The sequence below is a fragment of the Amblyraja radiata genome, chromosome 26 (assembly GCF_010909765.2).
Source record: "Amblyraja radiata isolate CabotCenter1 chromosome 26, sAmbRad1.1.pri, whole genome shotgun sequence".
NCBI lineage: Eukaryota > Metazoa > Chordata > Chondrichthyes > Rajiformes > Rajidae > Amblyraja > Amblyraja radiata.
Window position 1 is genome coordinate 9,122,075 of NC_045981.1, and position 21,982 is coordinate 9,144,056.

General features: G+C 47.5%; 1 protein-coding gene, 1 non-coding gene and 1 pseudogene across 3 annotated transcripts in view; 1 reads left to right on the forward strand and 2 right to left on the reverse strand.

The window, feature by feature from the left end:
• Positions 1-1,467: 1,467 nt before the first annotated feature.
• Positions 1,468-21,982, reverse strand: part of c26h17orf58 (chromosome 26 C17orf58 homolog) — a 45,865-nt gene continuing 25,350 nt past the window's right edge. The window contains exons 1-5 of one of the 2 annotated variants that reach the window (XM_033044180.1): positions 11,421-11,626; positions 7,772-8,392; positions 6,676-6,753; positions 2,598-2,789; positions 1,468-1,801 (exon numbers count right to left, since the gene is read on the reverse strand). In XM_033044180.1, the coding sequence (XP_032900071.1) occupies positions 1,587-1,801; positions 2,598-2,789; positions 6,676-6,753; positions 7,772-8,392; positions 11,421-11,493 (1,179 nt within the window). In that variant the 5' untranslated portion in view covers positions 11,494-11,626 and the 3' untranslated portion in view covers positions 1,468-1,586. Of the gene's footprint in view, positions 1,802-2,597; positions 2,790-6,675; positions 6,754-7,771; positions 8,393-11,420; positions 11,627-21,982 lie in introns of those variants that run through there. The other variant, XM_033044179.1, reaches the window with a different exon arrangement.
• Positions 12,355-12,427, reverse strand: trnar-ccg. The gene has a single exon. It is a non-coding gene; the product is annotated as a tRNA-Arg (tRNA).
• Positions 17,524-17,644, forward strand: LOC116988178 (annotated as a pseudogene).

Here is a 21,982-nt window from a genome sequence, read left to right on the forward strand (position 1 = left end):
GGCCGAATGCAGGCAGGTGGGACTAGTGTAGAGTAGACGGTCGGTGTGGGCAAGTTGGTCTGAAGGGCCTGTTTCCACGCTGTAAGACTCTACATATGAATATTTAAGCAACTTGAGTACCCACCCACACTAATTTCTCAACAGCAACTCCCAATACGCGCTTGTTCTAAATGCCTGTGCTGATGTGAACATCACCAGCAGGAACTCGGAATAGCTGCTATCTTGCTGGGGCCGAGCCTTCCCCAGCCGGAGAGCGAAGACATTCCTTGGCCCAGTGCCAGCCTAACCTCGGCGGCAGTTGCGAGGAACGCAGCGGGGGGAATGGTGACGGGAAGTAACAGCGTGGGGGTTGCAACCGCGGCCGGGGCAGCAGCTGGAAACATTGTAAACATCCCTTTGCTTTCCTGGAGTGCGCTGAAATGGAAATAAAAGCGATTTGATTTCAGACAAACTGCATTCTCTTGCTCAAGATTGCAGCGCCTGCAGTCTCTTATGTCTATTGTTATTGAGATGAAATTGAAGCTCTGTGTTGGGTGGGTGCCGCCAACTTCCTGTGTTGCCCCTTCCGTATGGCTGGGGGATGTTTGCCCGACTGCCCCCGAGAAACGCGGGGGGAATGGTTGCAATCACGACCTGCACCAGGACCCTGAAACCTCAGCTTTTAGATAAACTACGCCGCTGCTTCTGTCCCCATTCGCTTTGATCCTCTAAAAGCAGCGCTTCTCAAGGGATTAGCAATAGTCCTCGGCTTCTCACAGACGCCACTTTGCATATCTTCTGCCACTGCCAACGTTTTCTCCTTTTAAACCACGATATCAAAGGGCAGCCAGGAGCTGAAGCGGTGCGTGGTGTCAGATTTGCAGACTATTTACAGTGGTCTTGCCAGGGCTGATACTCGCCATCCAGCGCCCTTCTTAAATTAATACAAGTCCACCACCGATTTTCCGGCAACTGATAGTCCGGCCCCTTCTTTTATCCGGACAACCCCCCTCCCCGACGGGAAGTCCCTCAGAAAAGGGCGGGTCGAATTTGACCCCTGTGGCCGGGGCTCTGGAACTCTTTGGAGAATATGGACAGGTGATGTTTTGGGTCAGTCCGAACAAGATTCCTGCATTTTGTGCATTTTTTTTACTCCAGTGCTTTGTGCCTTTTTCCCCCCACAACAGATTGTTTGGTACTTAAAGGTTGTTGAGTACTATTTGTTCCCCTGAAGGCACTGAGGAAATGAACAATTGGTGCCTCATCTTCATGCCGATGTGTGTGCCCGCATGGTGTGTGTCCCCAAATGATTGAGTCCAGGTGTCACCCCAGGGCAAGCCTGGCTTCTGGGCGACTAGCATGAGCAGCAAGGAAAGTGAACACTGATACTTGTAAGTAGGGCTGATACTTGCCCTATTTGCTGCCTGACTGCTAGGGGTCACCTCCACCTTTACGTCCAAGTTGGAAAAATAAGCGGAGACAGAATCGAAAACTATAAATATATAATACACCTCCAAAATTTTGAGCTACAACCTTCATAATTACAATTAACAACTCCAAACAGCACTTGGATTTGATTACAGATGCTGGAAACACGCTGACCAATTTTATTTCTGCTGAGATCCAAGGAAGCTGGATCCACAGTGCCCGTCACGCAGTAGTTGGACTTTATGGTCCCTCTTTTTGTTAAATCTTCTCACGTAGCTGCTGCTCTTCACCAGACCATCTCCAGGCTTGAGTCTCCCAGAGGCACGTTCTTGCACCCACATGGGCAGTGGGTATCTTCTGTGATATATCAAACCCATCATGATGTATCTACCACCTGAATTGATACAGAAAAAACATTAACAAAATATTGGAATCTTGCCCAGATTTTTCTCGTCCCCTCCCCGTAGACCCCTCGGTCTTCTCTCTCCCATCAGCAGATCCACCATGCCTTATCTGAAAGACAGAACATGCATGGTAAACTGTGGGACCAAGTCTAATGACATTGCCAATCAATAGCAAATTAGGGAAAGATCTTGCTTGATGGTTATTGATGAAATAGAGAGAGACAGAGAATGAAGCAGCTGGACTTGTACACTCTGGAGTTTAGAAGGGCTTGGACACACTAGAGGCAGGAAACATGTTCCCGATGTTGGGGGAGTCCAGAACCAGGGGCCACAGTTTAAGAATAAGGAGTAAGCCATTTAGAACGGAGACGAGGAAACACTTTTTCTCACAGAGAGTGGTGAGTCTGTGGAATTCTCTGCCTCAGAGGGCGGTGGAGGTAGGTTCTCTGGATGCTTTCAAGAGAGAGCTAGATAGGGCTCTTAAAAATAGCGGAGTCAGAGGATATGGGGAGAAGTTAAGAACGGGGTACTGATTGGGGATGATCAGCCATGATCACATTGAATGGCGGTGCTGGCTCGAAGGGCCAAATGGCCTACTCCTGCACCTATTGTCTATTGTCTATTGACAGCCTAAATTAGATTCATATAGCAATTCTCTTTACAACATAGAAACTCATACATGTGGCTTTGAACTGGGAGGCAGAGAGCTGAATGATGGGGCACAAAACAGCCCCCCGCCCCCAGACCCCTGCTCTGTGTGTTAAAATTATGCAGAACCTAACTCACCAAATTTCAAGTCTGGACAAAGTCTTCGACAGTTGAATGTATCAATCACAAGAATGTGTACTTTGAAGAAGAATCCATCAGGTGTGACATACAGGCGACCCATGCGGTAGAATCCATCACTGTCCACCAGTAATGTCACCATTTGTAGCCCTTTGTCGAGGGTTGCTATATCATGGACAATGCCATTGATTACTGTTGAAAGACATTTAAATGACAGTAAATGTATTGCACCGTTTCCTTTTCAGTCCTCCGATCCAGTAACAGGAAATCACAGCAGTATATTTCCTTTCAAAGTCCAGCAGGGATGGCTGAAGCTGAAATTCCACCAGAAAATGTTATTATTTGAAAAAGAAAATAAACCATGGTTTTTCCCACCAAGAGAGTTCCAATGTCATCTTGTGCAGCCAGAGAAGATGCAACGTTAGGATGAAAATACAGGAAATGTACAAAGCCACATTTACCCCAGGATGTGAACCCATGCAAATGGATTGTTATCCATGAGATACAAGGAACTGGTTTGCAAATAAACCACAGTGCTGAAGTAACTCTGCAGATCAGGCAGCGTATCTGGAGAACATACACACAACATTTCGGGTCGGGACTCTTCTTCAGTCTAATTCTCAGTCTCAGTCAAGTTTGGAAAAGGGAAAGTACAACGGGATCTGGGGGTCCTTGTTCATCTATGAAAGTAAGCATGCAGGTACAGCAGGCAGTGAAGAAAGCGAATGGCATGTTGGCCTTTATAACAAGAGGAATCGAATATAGGAGCAATGAGGTCCTTCTGCAGTTGTACAGAGCCCTAATGAGACCACACCTGGAGTATTGTGTGCAGTTTTGGTCCCCTAATTTGACGAAGGACATGCTTTCTATTGAGAGAGTGCAGCGTAGGTTTACAAGGTTAATTCCCGGGATGGCGGGACTGTCATATGCTGAGAGAATGGAGGCACTGGGCTTGTACACTCTGGAGTTTGGAAGGTTGAGAGGGGATCTCATTGAAACATATAAGATTGTTAAGGGTTTGGACACGCTAGAGGCAGGAAACATGTTCCCGATGTTGGGGGAGTCCAGAACCAGGGGCCACAGTTTAAGAATAAGGAGTAAGCCATTTAGAACGGAGACGAAGAAACGCTTTTTCTCACAGAGGGTGGTGAGTCTGTGGAATTCTCTGCCTCAGAGGGCAGTGGAGGCAGGTTCTCTGGATGCTTTCAAGAGAGAGCTAGATAGGGCTCTTAAAAATAGCGGAGTCAGGGGATATGGGGAGAAGGCAGGAACGGGGTACTGATTGGGGATGATCAGCCATGATAACATTGAATGGCGGTGCTGGCTCGAAGGGCCGAATGGCCTACTCATGCACCTATTGTCTATTGATTCCTCTCTTTGGAGCATGTGCTTCGGAAGGAACTCCTAAACACAAATTATGTATTTGCCCCTTCAGTCTATGTACTAAACCAAGCACTCACGGTGTCTCACATCTTCTTTCATGCATTATTGTGACCTCAATCAATTTCCTCACCAAAAAAAAACTTTGTAAACTTCGGTGGCTTGATGGTGGGTGTTGGAAAAAGTGGGACAGGAGAAGGGTTCTATATATTCAGTGTTTTCTTTGTAAAGTAATTAACTTTAACGCTGTCCATTCATCATCTTGGGGTGAACTCAAATATTCATATTGCTACAATTGGGGCTCTCAATTAACTCAACGAGAGCCGTTATAACAAAATAACAGGTATCATTTGGGGAGGTATTGGGATAGATGACTAAAGGTTTAGTCAAAGACAGGGAGAGGGCTGTTGGGAATTCCAAAGACAGAGGCTGCCAATGATAGACCATTGGTAGTAGATTCATTGAGAAGTTATCCACAATGGTTCTGATAATGTTTATTCCACAATCTAAATGGAAAACAAATGTAATTTTTGGAAGCTTACCACATGTATCTGGCAGGCATGTTTACAACAATCATGACAAAATTTCCAAAAGATTTGCACTGGTTACAGTGAGCTTTGCGCTTGCTTACTGAGGATATGAAAGGCACTCTATAAAAGATAACTCATCTTAATGTGGCAATGAACTAAGCATTCTCTAAGCAGCCACAAAGTCTACATCAAGTGAATGCCTAGTTTGAAAATAAACCTATAAACTCCACAAATCCACACGGTCTGTGAGTAGCTCATAAATTCATAATCCCTCAACCATTTCTCAAATGTGACGTCTGATTAATGACTGAACACACCATATCCTTGTAGCAATGGGTGTAATTTAACTAGGGAAGAGTCGAGTCAAAAGTGTTTAGCTGTCATATGAACTGGCCACGAAACAATGAAATTCTTACTTGCGGCACACACTTATAAGCTGGTTACTATTTTCCAGAATGCTGTAGGCTCTTTTTTGTTTCCTATGGACTTTTGCACTAGTTGGGGAGTCTCCCAGTTTTTCTCTACCACAGTAGAGCCAAACAAAGGCAGGTTGGATTACTGTGGTTGGGATATGTTGGTTGGTGTGGGCAAGTTGGGCTGAAGAGCCTGTTTCCACGCTGTATGACTCTATGACACTGATATCAAGTTAACAGATCAGTAGTTACCTTCTGTCCTCTCTCTTTCATAGTAGGGTCGCACCCTCTCCCAATCAACTGGAATGATGCCAGAACCTACAGCAGTCTAGAAGCTTTGTTTAAGAAAGAACTGCAGATGCTGGAAAAATCGAAGGTATATAAAAATGCTGGAGAAACTCAGTGGGTGAGGCAGCATCTATGGAGCGAAGGAAAAGGTGACGTTTTGGGTCGAGACCCTTCTTCAGACTGATGTGGGGGTGGTGGGGGCGGGAAGATGAAAGGAAGAGGCTGAGACAGTGGGCTGTGGGCTGTGGGAGAGCTGGGAAGGGGAGAGGAAAGAGGGGGAAAGCAAGGACCGAAGATCATAGAGCTCTATGATCTTTGGCAAGGACTACCTGAATTCTGCATTCTGGAATCTGGTAACCAGAGTTTACAGACCTGTTATGCTGCTGCAAGTAAGAATTTCCATTGTTTGGTACATATGACAATTAAACACTCTTGACTTGATTCTTCACTAGTTAACTTACACCCATCTTAATACAGCTGTAGAATGAGGTAGCCACAGAGATCTCAAGAGACCAGCAGTCGTCATTTGAAACATGGCAAAGTGACTGGATCATCTGTTTAAGAAGGAACTGTAGATGCTGGAAAATCAAGGGTAGACAAAAATGCTGGAGAAACTCAGCGGATGAAGTAGCATCTATGGAGTGAAGGAAATAGGCAACGTTTCGGGCCGAAACCCTTCTTCAGAGTCTGAAGAAGGCTTTCGGCCCGAAACGCTGCTTATTTCCTTCGCTCCATAGATGCTGCCTCACCCGCTGAGTTTCTCCAGCATTTTTGTCTGACTGGATCATCTGACCCTTTCCAGGACACAAAAGCACAAAAGTAGGATCAACGGTTCATTCTGAGGCCAAAGCTGAGGGACATGTCACCGGGCCAGGTTTAACTGTTCCTTCAACATGTCTGATGTAAATGGGACTAGTTATTTGTTAATTGTGGATTAAAAAGAATATCACGCGGGAACACACAAGAAAATAGCACATAAAGTGCTGGAGTAACTCAGCAGGTCAGACAGCATCTCTGGAGAACATGGATAGATGACGTTTCGGGTCGGGACTTTTCTTCAGACTGAAGACTGATCCGAAACATTGCCTATCCATGTTCTCCAGAGATGCTGCCACAGCTGCTGAGTTACTCTGGCACTGTGCATCTTTCTTGGTAAACCAGCATTTGCAGTTCCTCGTGTCTGCCAGAAAATATGAGCAGGGGTAAAGACACTGGAAGTTACGTTCTCACATGAAGTGATAGAATGTTGAGTTTATTCCAGCCTGTAAGAAAAGTGTCAATCAAAACTTTCATGGAATATAAAGATCTCATTTGATATATGGGGCACTCATTTCAGAAAACCATCAGATCACTGGGGAATCTGATCAGACATTTGATTAGTCTGAAATTGATATGTCTGAAATTAAAATTGATATTGAAATTAAAAGGTATTATCAAAAATCAATGGAAATGTCAATGTCCTCTTACCAAAATCACTGTTGCAGTAAAACTCTCTCTCATTCTTTTCCTTCCTGCATTCAACTGAACACAACTGTTTGTTGTGATCTGCGAGAAATAATCAGTTTAGTTCACAGCTGGCGACCAGGATACATTCTGAGCAAGTTTTATATGAAATCATAAAAGCAGATTGTTAAACAAAATGTTCTGTTCCTTGCATCGGTGAGGAAGACAAATGTTAACTAACCAGTAGTGACTGGACAGAGTGTAAAACGAAGCAGTAATGGGTTTGATTTCAACTCCCACGTCGGGACGCGACACCTGACGGGCGCTCGCTAATTTAAAGGCCGTGTGAAATTATTTAATTCATTCTGACCCATCACCAACCAGAACGTAGGCAGATGTATGCTGCCCTGTTAAAAGTCAGGCAATAGGAGATCAGAAAAGCAGGGAACCCGTCTGTCTATAAGCAAGGTGTTCCCGGAGCGGAATCCAAGCAGAGAAAACTCCCCTCGAAGATAGACACAAAATGCTGGTGTGTAAAAACTCAGCGGTCCAGGCAGCGTCTCTGGAGAGAAGGAATGGGTGACGTTTCAGGTCGAGACCCATTCACCCATTCCTTCACTTCAGAGATGCTGCCTCTGTTCCGCTGAGTTACACTCCAGCATTTTGTATAAACCTTCGGTGTAAACCCGCAGTTCCTTCCTACACAAGACTCCCCTCGACTGTTCTGCCTCCGCCTGCTGTTCCCAGCTCCGCCCGATCATCATCCTTCCCAGTTGGTGCCGGGGGGTGACCACAGTTCCCACAACACAACATCAGAAGGAGCAAATGATCGCCAGTAACCAGCGCCCACTACTTTATCATCGAAGGTTGGGTGGGTGGGGGGGGGTGGGGGGGGGGGGGGGGGGGAGAGAGGGGGATAGAACAGGTCTAAAATTACACCCATTAACCTACAAACCAATCAATTGGATCGCACCCGGAGGAAACCCGCGCAGCGACAGAGTGACAGACTGTCAGGATCGAACCCGGGTATTTGGTGCTGTGAGGCTGTGAGGCAGCGGCTCTACCGGCTACGCCACCCCACGAGTGCCCGAGAGGAAGGATATTCATGGTATTGAGTTACCCTCCCTGAGGATGTTGAAGTGATAGAGCAAGCTCATGATGCGGCGGCTGGTCTCCGATGGTGAGTTGATGCCATTAATTAACGTGTCGCTCGCCCTGTGGCGGGTGGATTTCCTCGGCCGGTTCTCCTCGGGGTCCAGACCCGAGATGGGAACCCCCTCGCCCCGTCTTGCTGCACGATGTGCGTCGCTGAGTTGAAGATGGAGCTCATGGTTGTCGGGAGGATATATTGAGGAGCCCGAGTGCATAGTCTTGGCCAGAAGGCTGTGGAAGGCGGGAGACCTGTTCAGCTTGGACTTGTCTTCATAGAACGATAGAAGTCCTCGCAGGTCGCTGGGCGACCACCCCTCCGTTACCTTCTGCCTCTCCGAGTTCCCCATCCGAGCTTCCAGGAGCCGCAGCGGCGTGAGGGGGTCCCGGGACCTTGCACCGTTCACCTTGGCCGGGTAATAATAAACCCCCTCCCTCCCGGCCAACGCGCCAGTGGCGGGCGAGTGGGGCTCGGGTGGGCTGCGGTTCTTGTGCTGCAACTTCACCAGCTTGGCCGTATCGTCGAGGGTCCAGGGGAGCAGAGTGGAGGCAGATCTGCCATCGGTCAACTTCCCCAAGTGTGGAGTGAGACCTACACAAAGAAAAGACAGAGGTTGAGAAACTTCCACCCAAGATCTACAACCATCTGCCTATCAATTCCACAGAAGACTGTTGGCAGAGAGATAGATTCTTGATTAGTGCGGGTGTCAGGGGTTACGGGGAGAAGGCATGAGAATGGGGCTGAGAGGAAGAGATAGATCAGCCATGATTGAATGGCAGAGTAGACTTGATGGGCCGGATGGCCTAATTCTTCTGCAATCACTTATGCACTTGTGACCCCCCCCCCCTTTCCCCGCCTTTGTTCACTTATTCCCTGCCAGACTTTGTCCTGCCCCTCCTCTCATCCAGCTCTACCCCCCCCCCCCACTCCACCCCCTACAATCAGTCTGAAGAAGGGTTCCTTGAAACGTCACCTATCCATGTTCTCCACAGATGCTGCCTGTCCTGCTGAGTTATTAGTTATTCCAGCACTTTTGTGCCTTTTGTTTTCACAAAATTATTTTGTTGTTGGACGATTGATTTACTGTCTTTACTGAAGAAAAGAGAGAGATTTAAACAAAAAACTGTTATTCACAATAGTCTGTGGCTAGAGTCAGACCAACGCCGCCGCATCCCACCCCCTCTAGCTCCATTCCCCAAACCATCCATCTCAATAGACAATAGACAATAGGTGCAGGAGTAGGCCATTCGGCCCTTCGAGCCAGCACCGCCATTCAATGTGATCATGGCTGATCATCCCCAATCAGTACCCCGTTCCTGCCTTCTCCCCATATCCCCTGACTCTGCTATTTTTAAGAGCCCTATCTAGCTCTCTCATGAAAGCGTCCAGAGAACCTGCCTCCACCGCCCTCTGAGGCAGAGAATTCCACAGACTCACCACTCTCTGTGAGAATCTCCATACCCAAAGTCCACAACCCCCAACCCCATCTCTGAACCGATTCACTCTTTCAACACACTTCCCGCCTGCTGTCATAACACAACGTGCTGGAGTAATCCAGTGGGTCAGGCAACATCTCTGGAGAACATGGGTAGGTGACATTTCAGAGCTGTCAACTTACCTGGACTGTCTTTGGTTGAACTAAGGGATTTATGTGTATTGTGTACTATTGCGGTCACTAATTTATTACATTTCTGTTTGTATATTATCCGTGAGGCCAACTATGCTGATGCAAGTAACAATTTTAATGTTCCATTGTCGGTACATATGACAATCAAACACTCTTGACTCTAAACCCTCCATCTCAGTTTCAGGATGTCTTGTGAGATGTGGTGCGATTCTCCGCACCCCTTAAATTATCTGAGCGATGTGTCCAACAGCAGCGACAGTGTCCAGGCTGTTTCATCAGACCGACCCGAAATGTCACCTATTCCTTGCCTCCAGGGATGCTGCCTGACCCGCTGAGTTACTTACTCCAGCACTTTGTGTTCCACGCAAGATTTCAGCATCTGCAGCTCCATGTGTCTCCCACTCCCGGTCCCATCTCTCCTCCATTTCTCTGCTATTTTGTTTTTCTTTCCAGGTAATTAATCAATTCCCTCTTGGGAATAACCTTTACATTTGCTATTCTGCTCGTAAATTGCCGCATTTTTGTTTAAAAGTTGTTGGGGTTTTTTTTAACCATTAATCACCAGTATGCTGCATAACACTAACTATCTGGTCAGTGGAAATAACATTTAATGTGGGAAATGTGAACATCTCCAATCTTCTTTAAAAAATCTTCACAGTCGCATTTTCTCTTGACCAAGACTTCGCTGAAATAGTTTTGCAACAGCACTAGAGTTGCGGGTTGGACACAAAGTAATACAGTGGGCCAGGCAGCATCTCTGGACAAACAGGATAGGTGACGTTTCGGGTCGGTACCACTTCTTCAGACTGTTTCTAGAGTTCCCGGACTTCATTTTTCTTTCAAATTTAAGTTCAATTTCCCCCCGTGGGGTTTTATCTCGATTTGACAGGATTATTTTTAAAACTAGTTTACTAACACCATCACGCAAATAATGATTACCACTTCTTCAAAGCAGAGTCGCGCTAGGCAGCTGCATTGCGGGCTCAGTCCTCACCAAATTTCTATCAAAGCATCATTTGTCACTTCTGTTTGATTTGATGTATTCTCAAAAATAAACCCCCTGCAGCTCAATGGATAACAATCCGGGGAGAGGACCCCTGTTGTTTCTAGCTCATCCTAAACCACATAACCAGTCTAGTTGTATTGAGATCAACGGTGCCGATAATTCTTAAACCTTGAGACTTTCATAAACCCGCTTGTTTGAGCATCGCATTCGCCAAATTCCCACTGTTGTAACGCTTCGATCATCTAGTTAGAACGTGTTCCAATTATCAGTCTGAAGAAGGGTTTCGGCCCGAAACGTCGCCTATTTCTTTCGCTCCATAGATGCTGCTGCACCCGCTGAGTTTCCCCAGCAATTTTGTGTACCTTCCAATTATCAGTCATCCCCAACATAACCGGGGTGTTTACAAATCCACCCAATGTGTCATATTCAACTCCTTTGCTCCACCTGCTGTACTATAGTTTGACTTGATTGTATTTACATATATATGATCTGTTTGGATAGCATGCAAAACAAAGCTTTTCACTGTACTTCGGTAGACATAAACACCCCATAACACATTTTGAAACATCACACGTTTATTTAGTTTGCAGTACCATACTCCTAATATTCCCAAGTTGTTCTTCCTTGCTTACCAGTTTAAAAGAAATAAATTTTATTTTTCGTTTGTAGACAAAAGTGCTGGAGTAACTCAGCGGGTGCGGCAGCATCTATGGAGCGAAGGAAATAGGCAACATTTCGGGCCGAAAGCCTTCTTCAGACTTTCCCTTTAACCTGTAACACTCGTCCAGATTGCACAAAAAAACTCCACAGACTGTTTCGAAATTATGCAACTATCTTGCCCCAATTCGCTACAAAGAAAATAAATTCTGAAACATTTTAATGTAAATTCTTTAAATCTTTACACATTTTCAAATACAGAAGAGCTTTTTTGAAATGCCATACGCGTGTTTAGCGTGGAGTTGGATGCAAACAAAATTTCCACTCACCTTTATTTTTTGCATTGATAAATTTAAAAAATACCGCGATCGAGAAGATCTGGATTAGTAACAGTCCGTGCATGATGTAGACTCTGCGGAGGTGGAGAGTGGAGTCCCCTCGTTTTATACTCTTCCTGCGCTATGCTAATCAGGGACAACGCCACAACCCTGGCCAAACTCTCACCAGGATCAGATGTCATTATTTTCCACTTCATAAATAATCTTCGGAGGCAATATGCGAATAATTGCTAATTAGAAATCAGTAGGAATTTTAAAATAAAATGTCAGGAATACGAATGCGGGACTTTTCGTTTCCACATCTTTTCAGAAAGGCTGGAGAATGTTATTAATATTAAGAAATGGTTTCAGAAGTTGCGCTAGGTTCAGTACGCACACAGCTTTAGAAAACAGCGGCATTGCACTATTTCTGCAACAATAATTGTTCGACACTATTACATATTTATTCCGTTTCATTTTCTCAATTCAATGCCAGTCCAGAAAATTATAATCAACTCAATTTTGGTTAATAGATGCATCAAACTGTTCTGTTATCATCGGTCACAACTATATGCTGTTTCAATTGTAAATTAATGAAAGTTTGAATCGGTTTCCTACTCAATTTTATGATTATAGCATGTGAAGAAATACTGATGTTATGTTAAGAACAGCTTCCGTGATTCCTATTATGTGAATGCTAATAGCAATGATTATTTCGCTTTGTTAAAACGCCCGATCAGTTCTCAGTATCGCCCTCTGCTGCCAGTTGACTTGAGTCGCCACTAAAACACACCGTCTGAACAGACGGTACCCTCGTTAAGGCGGCACTTATTTCTGCAGCCGGGAGACGGCAGATCCTCCGCTTGCCCAGCACAGGAGAGCCACAAACTGGGACAAACAACTGGACTGTCAAAGTGGGCCAGCGGCACAAAAAGGTGCAACGGTGCGACCCAGATGGGACTCGAACCCACAATCCCCAGCTCCGGAGGCTGATGCCTTATCCATTAGGCCACTGGGTCACCACAGGAACTAGATGGTAGCAGTGTGACATTTACACGTGGCGGCGCGAAAATACATTGTTACTATTCTACTTGGGAGTTACAAAATTATACCCATTGAACGCGGAAGAAGGATAAATAATAATATTGTGCGAATAATTTATATTGGCTCCAGTTGATATAATTTTAACAGAGCATGTGCAGACTACGGCGTGCGTAGACATTTATAGGTATGTATTATGAGCAAATATATTTGTTCTACTGTGTAGGAAGGAACTGAAGATGCTGGTTTACACCGAAGATAAACACGAAATGCTGAAGTAACTCAGCGAGACAGGCAGCATCTCTGGAGAGAAGGAATGGGTGGCGTTTCGGGTCGAGAGTAGAGACCCTACTTCAGACCCTTTGTTATACTGCTGCATGTAAGGGTCTCCTCCATACGAAAGGTCATCTATCCATGTTCTTTAGAGAGTGCCTGACCTGCTGAGTTACTTCAGCACTTTGTGTCCTTTTAAGGATTTTATTGTTCAGGTGTCGGTACGTTTGGCAATTAAACACTCTTGACATTAGCTCTTGAAGTGGATTATATAGTCATCGGGCCACATGCACACTGTATAAGAACATAATAAATGAAATCAGTAATAGGCCTCTTGAGCCTGAGCCATTATTAGATAAGATCACTGCTGATCTTTTACCATGGTACTATGCACCTTGATTTGCTTTTCCAGCTGCATTCTCGACAGAGCCCCCATATAATTGGAGCAAGACATCTTTTACTGAAATCCAAGTGCAGTGTAAACATCCATCAATTTTGCTCTTGTTTACACTGAGCATCTGAAACTTTACTGCTCTCTTGGGTAGACGACTAAGATTCACTACTCTCTGAGTGCAAAAAAATATTCTCATCCCTGTACCTAATGGCTGACCCTTATTTTGACCCCTGGTTCTAGCAACCCAACCAGGGAAACATCAGATAGACACTAAATGCTGGTGTAACTCAGCAGGACAGGCAGCATCTCCGGAGAGAAGGAATGGGTGACGCTTCTGGTCGAGACTTTTCATCAATTCCTTACAAGCTTAGTAAGATGTTTGTATGTTTTGTTTCAATTAGATCATCACTCATTATGTCTAATTCTGAATATAAATCCAGCCTGGCTATTCTCACCTACAAGGCAAACACGCCATCTCAGAAATTAATTCAGCACACCTGATTGAGAAATCAGACTGGAACACAATACTACAACTGCAATCTTACCAGCTTCCTACTTAATTGGAGCAAGACATGTCTACTCAAACAAAACACAAAGTACCAGAGGAACTCGGCAGGTCAGACAGTACCTTTGAAGGGAATAGGCAGGCGGTGTCTCAGGTCGAGACCCTTCTTTCATTGCAAGATGTACAAACATATATACTAGAAAGAACATACATAGGTTCTGGCATGGTTTACAAGGCAGAAAGTACAGCTACCCTACGAGGAACAGAGCGAGGAAGAGTATTCTCAAGTCTTTTAAACCGTTCCATTAACTGATTATCTCTCCATTTCCCCTCCCACGCTTTATGCCCTTTGATATCTATTATCCTCAGCTGTTATAAAAAAAAACTCGGTGAAGCAGCACTTGAAATAGACAATAGACAATAGGTGCAGGAGTAGGCCATTCAGCCCTTCGAGCCAGCACCGCCATTCAATGTGATCATGGCTGATCATCCGCAATCAGTACCCCGTTCCTGCCTTCTCCCCATATCCCCTGACTCCGCTATTTTTAAGAGCCCTATCTAGCTCTCTCTTGAAAGCATCCAGAGAATCTGCCTCCACCGCCCTCTGAGGTGCACAGTTCTGCTCGCCACACGAGTTAAAGGTTGTTATTAAGCTAGAGAAGATGTAGAAAAGATTCACATGAATGTTACTTTAATTCCAGATCTTGACAATGATCTCTGGCAATGACCCATCTCTACCGGGTGAGCTCAATGCCTTTTACGCCCGTTGTGAAGAGTAAAACAAAGTTCCATCCGAGCGCGACTCTCATCCCCCACTGACTCTGTCTCATTCATCTCGGTGGCAGAAGTCAGATTTGCTTTCGTAAGAGTCAACTCCTGGAAAACAGCTGGCTCGGATGGAGTTCCTGATCTGGTTGTGAAATTATGGAAGTATTCTTTAAGGATGCATCTCAGTCTGATGTGGCAAGTACTCAGCTCTTGATCATCTGAACATGCAGAGAGTGATGACACAGCTCAGTCCATCACATTATTTCCTTCCATCAAATCCACCTTCATGGTGCATTACATAGGGAAGACTGGAAGTATTGTCAAGGACTTGTACCCTGGTCATCCCCTTTTCGCTCTCCTGCCTTCTGGGAGAAGATTCAGGAGCTTGAAAGTCTTCATTCCTAATTTCTGGAAAATGCTGGGAACTATAGGCCAGTGAGCTTAACATCGGTAGTCAGAAAGTTACTAGAGAGTATTCTGAGGGATAGGATATACCGGCATTTGGATGGACAAGAGCTGATTAGGGATAGTCAGCATGGTTTTGGACGTGCGAGGTCGTGTCTCACAAATCTGATTGAGTTTTTTGAAGATGTGACCAAAAAGGTCGATGAGGGCAGAGCTGTAGATGTAGATATGAACTTTGGTAAAGCATTCTACAAGGTTCCGCATGGTAGGCTGCTCTGGAAGATTAGATCGCATGGGATCCAAGGAGATATAGCTCAATGGATAGAAAATTGGATTCATAGAAGAAAGCATAGGATGATCGGGGAAGGTTGCTTCTCAGACTGGAGGCCTATGACTAATGGTGTGCCTCACAGTTCGATGCTGGGCCCGTTACAGTTTGTTATCTACATCAATGATTTGGATGAGAACACACATGACAAGATTAGTAAGTGTGCTGATGATACAAAAGTGGGTGGTTTTGCAGATAGTGAAGATAGTTGCGAAAAATTGCAGCAGGATCTTGACCGCCAGGTGGGCTGAGGAATGGCTGATGGAATTTAATACAGAGAAATGTGAGGTGTAGCATTTTGGGAAGTCTAACATGTGCAGGACATACACAGTGAATGGAAGGCCTCTGGGGAGTGTTGTAGAGTAGAGGGATCTAGGAGTACAGGTGCATGGTTCCTTGAAGGTGGAGTCACAGGCAAATAAGGTAGTCAAAAAGGCTTTTGGCACTTTGGCCTTCAGTCAGAGTATTTGAGTATAGACGTTGGGCGGCCATGTTGCAGTTGTAAAAGAAGTGGGTGATGCCGCATTTAGAATCTTGTGTTCAGTTCTGGGAACCATGTTATAGGAAAGATGTTGTCAAGCTGGAAAGGGCACAGAGAAGATTTACGAGGATGTTTCCAGGACTGGAGGGTCCAAGCTATAGGGAGAGGTCGAGTAGGCTGGGAATCTATTCCTTGGAGTACAGGAGAATGAGGCCGTAGTTGGAATATTGTGAGCAGATTTGGGCTCCATATCTGAGGAAGGATGTGCTGGCTCTGGAGAGGGTCCAGAGGAGGTTTACAAGAATTATTCCAGGAACGAGTGGGTTAGCATATGATGAGCGTTTGACAGCACTGAGCCTCCACTCACTGGAATTTAGAAGGTTGAGGGGGGGGGGGGGGGACCTCATTGAAACGTACAGAATAATAAAAGGCATAGATAGAGTGGATGTGGAAAGGATGCTTCCACTGGTGGGAGAGTCCAGGACCAAAGGTCATAGCCTCAGCATTAAAGGATGCTCTTTCAGAAAGGAGGTGAGGAGGAGCTACTTTATTCGGAGGGTAGTTAATCTGTGGAACTCATTGCCACAGAGGCCAAAACAGTGGATATATTTAAGGCAGAGATAGACAAACTCTTCATTAGAACAGGTATCAAGGGTTATGGGAAGGCAGGAAAATGGAATTAGGAGTCAGAGAACAGCCATGATTGAATGGCGGAGTAGACTTTCAAGTTCAAGTGAGTTTATTGCCATGTGTCCCTGATAGGACAATGAAATTCTTGCTTTGCTTCAGCACACAGAACATAGTAGGCATTTACTACAAAACAGATCAATGTGTCCATATACTATAATATAAATATATACACACATAAATAAATAAAATGATAAAGTGCAAATAACAGATAATTGGTTATTAATAATCAGAGTTTTGTCCGAGTCAGGTTTAATAGCCTGTTGGCTGTGGGGAAGTAGCTATTCCTGAACCTGGTTGTTGCAGTCTTCAGGCTCCTGTAACTTCTATCTGAAGGTAGCAGGGGGATGAGTGTGTGGCCAGGATGGTGTGGGTCTTTGATGATACTGCCAGCCTTTTTGAGGCAGCGACTGCGATAAATCCCCTCAATGGGAGGAAGGTCAAAGCTGATGATGGACTGGGCAGTGTTTACTACTTTTTGTAGTCTTTTCCTCTCCAGGGCGCTCAAGTTGCCATACCAAGCCACGATGCAACCGGTCAGCATGCTCTCTACTGTGCACCTGTAGAAGTTAGAGAGAGTCCTCCTTGATGGGCCAAATGGCCTGATTCTACTCCTGTAACTTGTGAACTAGTGAGGGGTGATCTTATAGAGGTGTATATAAATCAAGAGAGGAATAGACCAGAGGACATAGGTTTATGGTGATGGGGAAAAGATTTAATAGGTATCAGAGGGGTAACTTTTTGGCACAAAGAGTGGTGGGCATATGGAACAAGCTGCTAGAGGAGGTAGTTGCTGGGACTATCACAACGTTTAAGAAATAGTTAGACAGGTACATGGATAGGACAGGTTTGGAGGGATATGTACCAAGAGCAGTGTAGCTGGGATATGTTGACTGGTGTGGGCAAGTTGGGCCAAAGGGCCTGTTTCCACGCTGTATCACTCTATGATTCACAATAACCACAAAGCTTTGTAATACTATGCCAACCCCAAAGAGTAACTCATCAATTACATTTCTACATACTCCAGGAAAATACTTTCCATCAAAAAACATTTTGATTCTTCCCATTTTGTTCTTCATTTCAATTCCCTCTGGGAACTCTGACAGTGAACACTAGATCCTCGCCTTGTCTCAGCAGTATGTTGGATAGACACAGGATCTGCAGGCATTGGTTAGCAAAAATAAGACACAAAGTGCTGGAGGAACTCAGCAGGTTAGGCAGCATCTCTGGAGCATCGCTTCTCGGCCTTTTGGCTAAGATCAAGTGTAGTATCTGTTCTTATCAGTGGTAAAAGAGTGCTAGAACAGGGAAAGGGGCTATCTGTTCTTGTTAGAACAGTCCTGGCGGTCCATTAAGGACAGGAGCTGCAGATTGCGATTTAAAAATCGTAGCAATGGCAGCTGCAATGGGAGCTAGAGGACAGGGTATCTGCAATACCCTCAGGATTAGTGTCAAGGATCTCAGTGAGGGGATGCCCTTCAGTCGAGATACCTTTGTAAAGAAGGTCTTACTGGAGACCTGCAAGTTCGAGCCCAGGGATATCTACTGCCTCCAGGACTTCCTGGGTAACGGTTATTTCGACGTTACATTTGTGCTTCCGACAGGATGGCAAAAGTTGATAAAGGATTTCCAGGAGAAGGGGAATGAAGCTCCGCTGTAGTTGCTGAAGGTGCAGCCACTCTTCACCCTCCCAAACCAAAAAGAAAGGACGATCACGGTGCATATGTTCAACCCACATGTGCCCGTAGTGGATGTCCTCACCTTCCTTGCTCGCTACGTCGATGGAGCAGGGAACAGCGTGGACGTGAAGGATCTGCATGGGATTTGGACGAGCAAGCGGCAGGTCAAGGTAAAGCTGAGGGTGGACAAGGAAGGAGCTCTCCTCCACCCTCCCTCGGTGTTCGCAATTGGAGGAAACCGAGGCTATTTAAATTACGTGGGGCAGCCCAGAGTATGCAGAAGATGTAACAAGCCTGGGCATGTGGTGGCCCAATGCAATGCAGTGGTCTGCAAAAACTGCAAAACGGAGGGCCACGAGACAAAAGACTGTCAGGCCAGCAAGAACTGCAACCTGTGTGGGGAGGGAGGACACCTTTACAGGGCCTGCCCAAAAAGAGCCTGTACATACGCACAGGCAACAAGAGGGGCGACTTCCAGCACCCCCAGGGTAGGTGAGACACCCACTACCACTGCCAAGTCCCCAGCAGAAAGGGGAAACAGGGATGAGGACAGCCCAACCACCTCAACCACCTCGAGCCCCCAAGTGCCAGGAGAACTCCAGCACCAAGCCCAGGAGGGAGAGTCGATGGGGGAGGGGGGAGAGCAGATTTGGACGACGGTGAAGTATAAAAAACACCAGAAGGGTCAGCACACGGAGCAGAGGCCAGAAGGGGATGGCAAGCCCAAAAAACCCCCCAAAAAACGGTCTCTCTCCCTGACAGAAGGCAGCAACCTCTCCTCGTCGGAGGATGAGGCGAACGGGAAACCCCACAAGAAGAAAACCGGGGAGGAAAGGAGAAGGTCCAGGCCGATTGTACACCTGCACCAGGAGACCGAGAGCAGAGCAGCGGTCGAGGGGCTCCAGCCCCAGGGCATCGGGAGCAGTGCAGTGGCCGTTGGGCCCCAGGGCAGTGGCAGTTGGGCCCCAGCTCCGGGCAACCGGGAGCATCGTAGCGGCCGATGGGCCCCAGCTCCGAGTTTCCGGGAGCAGTAAGCCTGTCACCGTGCCCCAGCCACGAGAGACGGGGGAAGCGGCGCACCCAGAAGGGGGTAAAACGAGCAGCCCCCCCCCAACGACACCTCGGGTTACAACACGGGAAACCCAACCCATTGAGGAGGCCGGGTATCTGAGCCCAGGAAAGGTGAGGCAATTCACCGAAGCGGTGGGCATGAGGGAACAGGAAAATGGCCAGTGACTCTAAAGGACAATGGAGCTCAAACTGGCATCCTTAAACGCGCACAGTGTGAAGAGCACTGCGCGATGTGTAAATGCCTTACAGTACCTGGCCAAGGTCAAGGCAGATGTGACTTTTCTACAGGAGTGCGGGTTGCCACACCTCCGCTGCTATCGGAGGTGGTCGCGATGGTGGCCCCACGGACTGTCGGTGTGGTCGGGGGGCAATGATTGTCGTGCTTCCGGCCTGGTGATCTTGCTGCGGGGAGGGAACTTCGCCATCACTGAGGTCAGGGAGGTGGTTGCGGGGCGTCTCCTCGTGGTGGATGTAATGTACCGTGGTTCTCCGCTCCGGCTGATTAATGTGTATGCCCCACGCGTGCGGAGCGAGCAGCAGGCCGTTCTCCAGCAGCTCCCAGTGCTGTTGGCCACGTCCCGGCAGCTCGTTCTGGCCGGTGACTTCAACTGCATCATTGATGCGGCTGGACGATCCGGCAGTGCCGACAACAGACTGGACAGCACGTCCAAGTTCCTGATGGAAACGGTAAAAGACGCAAAGCTGCACGACGCCTTCAGCGACCCTGCAGGCGGGTCCCAGCCGCGGTTCACCTGGTCGAGATCGGACGGTTTGGCCCGATCCCGGATAGACTTCGTCTTCACCACGAAGGCCGTCACGGTGAGACACACCGACCTCACGCCGGTGTTCTTCTCTGACCACTGCCTCCTTCAGGCTTCCTGTCACCTACAGGAGGACCAGAAGGCAGGCAGAGGGACGTGGAAGTTAAATGTGAAGCTGTTGACCCCAGAGAACGTTGAGGAGCTAAAGAGGGACTACGCACGTTGGAGAACGGTGAGGCCCCTCTTTGACTCCCCGACACTCTGGTGGGAAGCAACCAAGGAGAACATTAAGAGGTTCTTCATAGCCAAAGGGGTTCAGAGAGCAAGACAGTCAGAGGGAATTGTGCCAACTCCAGACAGAATTGCAACAACTGCTCCTTCTGCAGTCGAGGGGGGTGGATGTGAGGGAGGAACTTAGAGAGGTGAAGGACCGGCAAGCTCGGCTCTTTACCTCTGAATCCTCCAAGATCATCTTCCGATCCAGGGTCCGCCATGTGGAGCAGGATGAGACGTGCTCACGTTTCTTCTTCCATAAGGTTCACAGGGGGAGCTCTGAGATCAACAGCCTTAGGGAGGAGGACGGCTCGGTAGCATCCTCGCAGACAGACATGATGAGGGTCTGCAAATCCTTTTACTCTGAATTGTATGACCAAAAGGCCACAGACAGCACCGCCTCCCAGAACTTCCTGTCCTCTATCACGGAGGTCTTGGAGGACAGCAAGCAGGAGAGTCTGGACCAACCACTGACCCTAGAGGAGCTGACTGGCTCCATCCGCTCCTTTGACTCGAGTAAAACTCCCGGAAGCGATGGCTTACCGGCCGAGTTGTATTCGGCTCTGTGGGACTGGGTGGGCCCGGACCTGCTGGAAGTGTACAACGACATGCTTCTAGCCGGCAGCATGTCAGACTCCATGAGGAAGGGCAGCATCACCCTAATCTACAAGCAGAAGGGGGAGAGGAAGGATATAAAGAATTGGAGACCCATAACATTGTTGAATGTAGATGACAAGATCCTGTCTAAGGCCATCGCCAACCGGGTCAAGTCTGCTCTGGGACGGGTGATCCACCCGGACCAAACCTGTGCTGTACCTGGCAGGAAAATCTCAGACAGCCTAGCGCTGCTGAGAGATACCATCGCCTACGTGCAGGACAGACGGGTGGATGCCTGCCTAGTCAGCTTGGACCAGGAGAAGGCCTTCGACAGGATATCGCACACGTACATGAGGGACGTGCTCTCCAAAATGGGTTTTGGGGAGGGAATCCGAAATTGGATCAAACTGCTCTACACCAACATCCGTAGTGCAGTCCAAATCAATGGGTGGGAATCAGACAGTTTCCCTGTAAGGTCTGGAGTCAGGCAGGGTTGCCCTCTCTCCTGTCTTGTTTGTCTGCTGTATTGAACCTTTTGCCGAGTCCATCAGGAAGGATGCGAGCATAAGAGGAGTGACGTTGCCAGGCAGTAGGGGCATTCAGGTCAAGACCTCCCTGTACATGGACGATGTCGCCGTCTTCTGCTCGGATCCAAGGTCGGTCCGCAGATTGATCAGCATCTGTGACCAGTTTGAGTCGGCCACGGGAGCCAGGGTGAACCGCAGGAAGAGCGAGGCCATGCTCTTTGGCAACTGGCCCGACCGATCTTCCATCCCCTTCACCATCAAGCCTGACTTCTTGAAGGTGCTGGGGATCTGATTCAGGGGGGCTGAGTCGAGTAACAAGAATTGGCTGGAGCGGATAGCCAAGGTGGGGAGGAAGCTGGAGCTGTGGAGGCAACGCTCCCTCTCCATAACCGGGAAAAATTTGGTCATCAGGTGTGAGGTGCTCTCGGGTCTGCTGTACTTGGCACAAGTGTGGCCTGTCCCTCCCTCCTACGCCACGGGGATCACCCGGGCCGTCTTCCAGTTCATCTGGGGGTCGAGGATGGACCGGGTGTGACGGGTCACAATGTACAAGTCGGCAGACAACGGGGGTAAATGCGTGCCCAACGTCGCCCTCATCCTGATGGCCACCTTTGTGCGTGGCTGCATCAGGCGGAGTGTAGAGCCAAGGCACGTGGGCACTAAGTGCCACTACCTGCTGAGGTTCTACCTGTCCCCGGTGTTGCGAAGGATGGGCCTGGCGCAGATGCCCCCCAATGCACCAGTCAGCTGGACATTGCCGCCCCATCTGACGTCTGTTGAAAGG